This window comes from Tupaia chinensis, unplaced genomic scaffold (assembly GCF_000334495.1).
Source record: "Tupaia chinensis unplaced genomic scaffold, TupChi_1.0 Scaffold000041_1, whole genome shotgun sequence".
NCBI lineage: Eukaryota > Metazoa > Chordata > Mammalia > Scandentia > Tupaiidae > Tupaia > Tupaia belangeri.
In genome coordinates this window covers 1,162,023-1,171,945 of record NW_006159496.1, presented here as the reverse complement: position 1 = coordinate 1,171,945, position 9,923 = coordinate 1,162,023, and the positions used below count along the sequence as shown (strand labels likewise).

Genomic DNA, 9,923 nt, shown 5'->3' with positions numbered 1-9,923 from the left:
AAGAGTGAGAGAAAAAGTGAGAAAGTAAGCTGTCAGGCCTGGGACTCAAACTGGTCAGCTATGTGGGAGTCTAGCGTCCTTAACCACCACGCTATCTGCCGGCCTCTAAATGCATTGTTTCATTTGTGTATAATCTATATTAACTATTGCTTTTAGAAGTAATTCTAGGTGTGACTATTTTTTAGAAGTATATAAATGTTACAAATAGTACATTTATAGGCAGTTCAGAGTTTTTGCTTTGTGGGTTTTTTGTTGTTGTTGTTTTTTAAGAGAGATTATTGCTATAGGGTGTGTACACTTGCTGGAGAGGCAGAAAGTGAGAAATGACCCCACAGGGGGGATTCCCTTGATCCCTTCTTCTCCATTCTCGGGGCTTTGGGCACATATCCCCACATGCCCAGCGCTTTGGGCAGGTCTGAGACTCGAACCATGGTCAACTAAGAGGGAGTCCAGCGATGTAACCATTATGCCTTCAGTTGGTCCCAAGGATTCAGCGATTTAACAGGTGGTTTGGTTTCTTTCATTTTTTCCCTTTAATTCTCTAAAGTGCTCCTTGTATCTTCAATCAATATATCAATTTGACGTATGTCTTTGTGGGCTATAGTATGGCTTAATGGTTGTGTCGCTGGACACCCACAGTTTCTCTGTCTCTCCAGCGAGTGCACATGGCCTATAGCAAAAATCGCTCTTAAAAAAAAAAAAGATAACTTTACACCTAAAACTCCATCTATTTTCAGATGAGGAAAGTAAGGGATAGGGCAGGACCAGCAGTTGGTGTAATGGCTGTGTTGCTGGACTCCCATGTAGTCCACTGCGGTTCAAGTCCCGGACCTGGTGCCTTAAACTCATGCTGGACTACTGTGTATGTGTGTGCCCAAGATCCTGAGAGGAGAATGGAGGAGAAGGGATTGCTGCATGGCCATCCCCCCTGGGGGGTGATTTCTTGCGTTCTGTCTCTTTGTCTCTCTCTTCCTGGCAAGTGCTCATGCTTTATAGGAAAAACCTCCACCACCAACCACCCCCCTCCCCCCAAAAAAATAAGGGTTAGGGCATTCATTGGCAGAATAAAGACAAGATCCCAAAACTTCCAGTGACTGAGTGTAAATGAGATACTTGATTTTTATGAGCTTATAATAATACAGAATACAAAAGTATTTAAAGAGAAACTGTATGTAGTATCCAGCTTAGTACAGGTAGTTTTGTATCAATTTCTGTCATGTTTTTGGGTAGCATACCAAATGTCGTGGTATTCATTGGGAAGAATACCTGTAAAGTTATTAAAGAAGCTCAGAAATGGTTGTATTTTGTAACTTTACCAGGCTTTAAGTGCTACCCCTTGTCCCCTGCTCCCTAATAAAAAAGTCTTTCTAGTCTGCAGGTCCTGGGTAAAACTTTGATGTCCAATATACGTTACATGACATAGTAATTTTTTTTCTTCCTTTTTCAGTGGAGAACAAAACAGTTTCATTTGGATTTGGAAGTAGCACAGGGCTGTCATTTGCAGACTTGGCTTCCAGCAATTCTGGGGATTTTGCTTTTGGTTCTAAAGGTAAGATGAGAGATTTTAATAATCTTGTTATAAAACTAAAGACAGCTAGTCCTTTTTTTATAATGATATAATTAAATTAGAGATTTCTCCCCTATTTCTACCTCTGGTTTGTTTAGTGTTTTAATAATGAAGGATTACATGTTATTATAGTTGTTGACATTTATTAATATAACCATAGGAATTTTCTCTTAATTTAGTATAAGTCATATTGAAAATCCTCTCCATCTTTTTTTTTTTTTTCTTTGAGAGGTTTTTGCTGTAGGGCACGTGCGCCCATCAGAAAGGGAGAGACAGAGACAGAAAGTGAGAAATCATCCCCCCAGGGGGAATAGCCATGCCGCAATCCCTTCTCCTCCATTCTTCTCTCGGGATTTTGGGCATGCACGCACATGCACCCAGCGTGAGTTTAAGCCACTGGGTCTGGGACTTGAATCGCAGTTGACTACGTGGGAGTCCAGCAATATAACCATTACGCTAACTGCTGGTCCCAAAATCCTCTCCATCTTAAAATACAGAATAACTTTTTTGGTTTGAGAATAACCTTGACTTTGTATCATTGTTCTTTTAACTATACTTTTAGATTCAATACGATTATTAATATAGTACAGTTAATACAATGTACTTCAGAATTTGTGACTACACTTTTTTTGAGAGAGAGGGTTTGGGTTTTTTGTTTGTTTTTTTGTTTTTGCTGTAGGGCATATGTGTTTGCCAGAGAGACAGAGACTGAGAGAAAGAAAGCAAGAAATACACACATACCCCCACCCGGTGATGGCTGTGTTGCATTCCCTTCCCCTCCATTGTCCTCAGGATTTTAGGAATGCACGCGTATGTGCCTGGGGTATTTCAGGTTGTCAGGTCTGAGTCTTGAACCTCAGTTGACCACATGGGAGTCCAGCACCTTAACCACTATGTTACCTGCTGGCTCATTGACTATGTTTTATAAGAAGATGATTTTATAGTTCTCTGTTTTTCTCTACCTTGGATTTCTGTGTTAACATTTTGCTAATATATGATGGTAAGTTTATAATTTTGCTTTCCCATTTTTTACCTAAGAATTTTTCTATTTTAGAACATTTTAGCACATTTCAAGGAATAAACCCATTTCATTTTTCTTTCAAGTTTATCAACATAAGGCTGTTCATCATATTTTCTCATTCTTATAATGTCTTTTGTACCTATTTATAGCACCACCTAAATATTTCTTGTACAAGATGTTTAATTTATGGAATAAATTATACTTAAATACATGCTTAAATAGTTAAGAAGAGAATTCCATTCAGAATACTCTTCCCTCCCATATATTTTCACTCACTTTCAGAAACATAAAACTTAGACATATTTTCCTCATGTATGATGTTACGTTGTAATTCATGGCTTCACTGGTAATAAATTTTAGGTTTATTTTTGTTTCATTAAATAGCTGAAATCAAAGGGTAAAATATAGCAATGCAGTAGGTATAATTATCTACACAAAAGTGCCAAATAGGGACCGGCAGATGGCGTAGTGGTTACATCACTGGACTTGCACATGGCTGACCATGGTTTGAATCCTGGACCTGGCAGCTTGAACTCTAGCCAGGCACGTGTTCATGCATGCCCAAAATCCTGGAGGAGACTGGAGAAGAAGGGATTGCAGTGTGACCATTCCCCTGGGGAGTGATTTCTCACTTTCTGTCTGTCTCTGTCCAGTGAGTGCACACACCCGATAGCAAAAATTTTTTCTAAAAATCTCTCTTTAGGGGAAAAAAAAAGTGCCAGATGAAAAATTGATGTGTTGGATTGCTTGTTACTCAGTGTAATCTTTTCAGAGTACTGCATGGCTATTACACACTGAAGTACGAAGTAGGTGAGACTCAAATACAGCTGTGTGCCACTTAACAAACGGGGTATATCTGGGACCAGCAGTTAGCATAATAGCTATGTTGCTGGACTCCCATGTAGTCGACTGCTATTCAAGTCCCAGACCTGGTGGCTTAAACTCATGCTGGCCTTGTGTGCATGCGTGCCCAAGATCTTGAGAGGAGAAGGGATTGCAGCGTGACCATCCTCCCTGGAAGATGATTTCTCACTTTCTGTCTCTCTGTCTTTCTGGCGAGCGCACACACCCTATAGCAAAATCCTCTCCAAAAAAGAAAAAAGGGGGGTGGGTGTATCTGATAAAAGTGCCTTTAGGTGACATTGTGTAAATGTCATAGTGTCAACTTAAGCAGACCTAGACAGTGTGACCCACTACACACCTAGGCTGCATACTATGGCCTGTCCTTCCACCTTCATCTTTATGGTCTGTCATTGACAGAAAACACTAACGTTTTCAGGCAGCATCTGACTTAGCATGAGAAAGCTATGCCGTAATGAGCCTTACTACCCCTGATAGTCCCTCTCCCTACACTGCTCCTTTTTAGTGAGATTATCCACCACACTCTTTTTAAAACTACATTTCTGGGACCAGCAGTTAGCATAGTGGCTATGTTGTTGGACTCCCATGTAGTTGACAGCGGTTCAACTCTCAGACCCAGTGACTACAACTCAAGCCGGGCACATGTGTGTGCATGCCTAAGATCCCGAGAGGAGAATGGAGGAGAAGGGATTGCAGCGTGGCCATCCCCCCTGGGGGGAGTGTCTTCTCGCTTTCTGTCTCTTTGTCTCTCTCTGTCTTTCAAAAATTTAAATGAAAAAGAAACAAAACTGCATTTCTTTTACCCTTTTTTTTTTTAGAGAAGATTTTAGCTGTAGGGCATGTGCGCTTGCCAGAGAGACAGCGAGGAATCATGCCTTTAGAGGGCTTGACCATGCTGTCCCTTCTCTTCCTTTCTCTTTTTGGGATCTTAAGCACACAGTGCACACGTGCCCAATGTGAGTTTTAAGCTGCCAGGTCCAGGCCTCGAACTGCGGTCAACTATGTGGGAGTGACATAGCCATTATAAACGTAAACACTTTTAATGTTGTTGGAGATTGGGTGTATTGATAAAATAATCTAAAGGAATAAAAAAAATTAAGACAATAGGCGACACTGTTTAAATATTCTAATTTATTCAACAGATAAAAATTTCCAGTGGGCAAATACTGGAGCAGCTGTATTTGGAGCACAGTCCACTAGTAAAGTTGGCGACGACGAAGATGGTAGCGATGAAGAAGTAGTTCATAATGAAGATATCTATTTTGAACCAATAGTGTCATTACCAGAGGTAAAGGGGTGAAAATTATACTAACAGCCTATTTTTCATTTTTGGTTTAAAACAACCTGGATTGCTTTGTAGTTTTGTTGTTCCTTGCATTTCTTTCTGAATATTTACAATTTGAAATGGAAGATAGTTTATTAGAATTTTAGTGTCAGGGCCAGCAGGTGGCCTGGTGGTTAAGTCACTGGACTCCCACATGGTCAATCACAGTTCACGTCCTGGACCTGGCAAGCTTGAAACTCACACTAGGCATGTGGGTGTCCAAAATCCTAAGAGGAGAATGGAGAAGGGATTGTAGTGTGGCCACACCACCCCATGGGATGATTTCTCACTTTTTGTCTCTGTGTCCCAGCAAATGCTCTCACTCTGTAACAGAAATCTCTCCCCTATAAAAAAAAAAAAAGTTTTAGAAGAGAAAAAAAAGGTTTTATTATTGAAGTATAAATTTTCTTCCTCAAGTTGTTTGTTTATTTGTTTTAATTTTGCTAATAGGCCCCTGCCCTTGCAAGAGAGAGAAAGAAAGAGACAATGTGAGAGAGACTGTGAAGAGAGAGAATGTAACAAAATACCCCTGCATGGAGACAGTCATACCATAATCCTTTCTCCTGATATCCCCCGCTTCAGGATTTCGAGTACCCATGGACACATGCCAGGCGTGTTTCTCAAAATGCTAGGTCTGGGATTCAAACTGCCCAGCTGACCTAGTAGAATCAGCTCTCTTAGCTGCCACACCTAGGCTGATTCATTTTTTTAAAGTTTCTATTTACTTGTTACTTAGTATATTTTATATGCAAATATTGGGAAGAAACAATTTTTTCATACATTGTTCACATAACATTCTGGGGACAAAAAACGTGACCTAGTTTCATACTTGCCAAAGTCCTTTCAGTAAAAAGTAACTTTACAGTTTTAGGACAAGAATATTGTCTTAGGAAAATCATTTGGTGGTTTTTCACCTTTAGTCTGTAAGTATTTTTTTTTTAAAGAATTATTTTATTTAACTTTATTTATTATTTATTCATTTGTTTATTTCAATTTGACCAGAGAGGGACAAAAGAGAGAGAGAGAGAGAAAGCAAGTTGCCAGGTCCAGGACTTGAACCATGGTCGGCCATGTGGGAATCCAGCGCCTTTAACCACCATGCCACCTGCCAGTCCCTAGTCTTTAAGTATTTTTTGAAACTTCTTCTATGAAGGAAGGCATTTAATTTCCAGAAGGAGAACAAATACTATATAAAAGATAAATATTGGTGCACTTTGACTTACGATGGGATAAATACCCATCATAAAATTGAATCATTTTAAGTCCATATTCTCTGACTTATGATGGGATTATGCTGTGATGAGTGCATTACAGTGGAAAAATTGTTGTTGAACCATCATGTGAAGACATCCATACTCATGGCCGATCAGGTCTTGCTGCCTCAACCAAATCATGTATTCCTAGCCCTGGGAAATGACCAGTTATCATGATACTGTAAATTCCATTAATGTTATCATAAAGACAGTATCTTAAGAGAATTAGGATCTTTGGAATTTGTGATGGAATTTATTATAAGCAGTAGCTTAGAGATAATTTCACTTACTATTACAGGTAGAAGTAAAATCTGGAGAGGAAGATGAAGAAATTTTGTTTAAGGAGAGAGCCAAACTGTACCGGTGGGATCGAGATGCCAGTCAGTGGAAGGAACGTGGTGTTGGAGATATAAAGATTCTCTGGCACACAATGAAGAACTACTATCGGATCCTCATGAGACGAGACCAGGTCTTTAAAGTGTGTGCAAACCACGTTATTACCAAAACAATGGAATTAAAGCCTTTAAATGTTTCAAATAATGCATTAGTTTGGACTGCCTCAGATTATGCAGGTGAGTTTCCACATTCAGAGGCTGCTGTTTATTCTTTGGTCTTTTCTGAAATCTGTAAACAACATATAAAACAATTCATAAAAGTTACTTTAATAGTAAGACTACGTTTTTATTCAATAGATGGAGAAGCAAAAGTGGAACAGCTTGCAGTGAGATTTAAAACTAAAGAAATGGCTGATTGTTTCAAGAAAAAATTCGAAGAATGTCAACAGAATCTATTGAAACTCCAGAAAGGACAGGTATCACTGGCAGCAGAGTTGTCAGCGGAGACCAATCCCATGGTGTTTTTTGATATTTGTGCAGACGGTGAACCTCTAGGACGGATAACCATGGAGTTATTTTCAAACATTGTTCCTCTAACAGCTGAGAATTTCAGAGCACTATGTACTGGAGAGAAGGGCTTTGGATTCAGGAACTCTATTTTTCACAGAGTAATTCCAGATTTTGTTTGCCAAGTAAGTACTAGCTACATCTCACAACTGACATCTAGAATAGTACACCACATTAACTTGCGAGACTTTCGTGGTTCTCCTTGACCTCATCCTATAGTTTTTTTTATGATTTCTTTAGGTTTTCCATGTGTTAGTTGCCATCACCACCCCATTCCCAATCCCTGCCAAAAACTTTCAACCTAATATGATTCCAATTTCTTTTCTTTTTTGGAAAAAATGTTTTAAAGAAATTATTTAATTTTATTTATTCATTCATTTATTTTAATTTGACCAGAGAGACACACACACATGGGGAGTGGGGCAAGTGAGAAAGGAAGCCACCAAGTCCAGGACTTGGACCATAGTCAGCCATGTGGGAGTGTCCAGCAGCTTAACCACCACGCCATCTGCCGGGCCCTCAAATTTCTAATATATGTTAAAACCTGCTAGAAACTGTGGACAGGAAAAAGACCTTTGTAATTTTTTAAAGAATTAATTATTATTTAATTTTATTTATTCACTCATTCATTTTTTAATTTGACCAGAGAGGCAGAGAGAAGAGGGATAGTGCAAAAGCAAGCCACCAGGTCTGGAACTTAAACTGTGGTCAGACATGTGGGAGTGTGCAGCACCTTAATAACCAGGCCACCTGCAGGTCCCAGCATTTTTTCCCTCTTTTTTAAAGAGGTTTTTGCTATAGGGCACACACATGCCAGGGAGACAGAGAGAGACAGAAAGCAAGAAATTACCCCCTGGGGAGAATGGCCACAATCCTTTCTCCTCCATTCTCTTCTTGGGATTTTGGGCACGCATGCACATTGCGCTTGGGGTGAGTTTCAAGCTGCCAGATCTGGGACTTGAACTGCAGTCGACTGTGGGAGTCCAGGGACGTAATCATTATGCCAACTGCTAGTCCCACAAACTGAATTTTTTAAAAATAATTTTATTTATTACTGTTACTTTCCTTAATTTGCTATAGGGCATGTGTGCTCACCAGAGAGAGAGAAATGTGAGAAAGCAAACCATCAAGTCTGGGACTCGAACTGTGATCAACATGTGGGAGTCCAGTGCCCCAAACACCATGCCACCTGCTGGCCCTCAAACTGCGTTGTTAAGGAAGCAGATGTGTACGATTTATTCTGCTATGATGATTTCTATGTATTTCTTTAATATTCTACTCAGATTCCTTTTAATTGAAATGTTTTTCAGGGTGGAGACATTACCAAACATGATGGAACAGGAGGAAAGTCCATTTATGGAGATAAGTTTGAAGATGAAAATTTTCATGTGAAACATACTGGCCCTGGCTTATTATCCATGGCTAATCGAGGCCGGGATACTAATAATTCTCAATTTTTTATAACGTTGAAAAAAGCAGAACATTTGGACTTTAAGCATGTAGTGTTTGGGTTTGTTAAGGATGGCATGGATACTGTGAAAAAGATTGAATCATTTGGTTCTCCTAAAGGGTCTGTTAGCCGAAGAATTAGTATCACAGAATGTGGACAGATATAAAATCATTGTTTTCAAAGTAAATTTTATCTGTATAAACAGTTGAATAGAAGCTTAGCTGTCACAGACGATCTGATGATTATGTTCAGCTTTTGAAAATGGACGTTTCCAATGTACAAATGTAAAATTACAGCTTATAGCTGTTGTCTCTTTTTACTGTGTTATAATTGACTTTGCATGGTGTGAAATAAAAGTTTGAACACTGGTGTATTTCAGGTGTACTTGTGTTTATGTACTCCTGACACATTTGTATTAAAATGGAATCATACGAATCTTGTTTAAAGCAATAGACCTTCACAAACTATTGAAGGAATATGATATATGCAATTTAACTATAATCCCTTTTTAGATATTTGGATTTCCTGCATGGATATACTTAACTATTTGAGTAAAGGGACCACTGCTTTGATAATTTTATTTTAGATTTGAGATAATATTTGGTAATCTAAACTATCGGTGTGCTCATTTATGCATAAAGAAGACTCATTTATAACTGGGTAGAGCCACAGAAGGTAGAGAGTTAACCAAAGTGCTCTTTTCTAATCTTTACACCTCCTGTTGGGTTACACGTTAACTTTTAAGTAGAGTACCTTTTCTTAAAATATGTAGCTTCCTTGGATTTTCAAAGATATTAAATTAATTCTTAAATTTAAACAAGTTGACTTAGTTTTTAAATTTTTTTTTTTAACTTTCTGTCATCTGTCTCTACTACCTCAGAAACTGCAGCTTGGTTCCGATGATAGAAATTGAATTTTTCCTTGCAGTTATTGTGATAACAGATGAATATTTTTTAAAAGGTCTATACCATGTTCTTTGGTTAAAGATTTGCTTTATACTAGATTGTTGCAGTACCTTTTTCTGATGAATTTTGTAGCAGAAATAAAGTGTCAATTGATAACAGCCATGCCATTTAAAAAAATTCATTACTTGTGCATCTAATTGTCTGTTCATTCCAGTACTGGAGGTAAAGTAAGGAGGCCAATTAAAAATCAGTAAGCTCAAACTGCCACATAATTACCAGAGCTCCCAAAGAAGTAAGTCTTCTCAAATTGGTTGAAAATGTATTTGGAAATGGCTTGTGTCAAAAGTGAAGCATGATCGGGAACCAGCAGTTGGCGTAAAGGCTGTGTCGCTGGACTCCTACATATTTGACCGTGGTTCACGTCCTGGACCCGGTGGCTTCAAACTCACACCGGGCGCGTATGCGTGCGTGCCCAAGATCCCGAGAGGAGAATGGAGGAGAAGGGATTGCGGTGTGACCATCCCCCCTGGGGGGTGATTTCTCGCTTTCTGTCTCTATGTCTCTCTCTGTCTGTCTGGTGAGCACACGCGCCCTACAGTGAAAATCTCTCCAAAAAAAAAAAAAAAAAAAAAAACACCAC

At 39.0% G+C, this 9,923-nt stretch overlaps 1 protein-coding gene across 2 annotated transcripts in view; it reads left to right on the top strand.

Moving 5' to 3' along the window:
• The window catches only part of LOC102484104 (E3 SUMO-protein ligase RanBP2), a 67,097-nt gene extending 58,346 nt beyond the window's left edge, over positions 1-8,751 (top strand). For both annotated transcript variants that reach the window (XM_014588995.2, XM_014588993.2), the window contains 5 exons: positions 1,448-1,549; positions 4,592-4,737; positions 6,325-6,598; positions 6,719-7,053; positions 8,239-8,751. In XM_014588995.2, coding sequence (XP_014444481.2) covers positions 1,448-1,549; positions 4,592-4,737; positions 6,325-6,598; positions 6,719-7,053; positions 8,239-8,544 — 1,163 coding nt within the window. In that variant the 3' untranslated portion in view covers positions 8,545-8,751. The remainder of the gene's footprint in view (positions 1-1,447; positions 1,550-4,591; positions 4,738-6,324; positions 6,599-6,718; positions 7,054-8,238) is intronic.
• Positions 8,752-9,923: the final 1,172 nt, after the last annotated feature.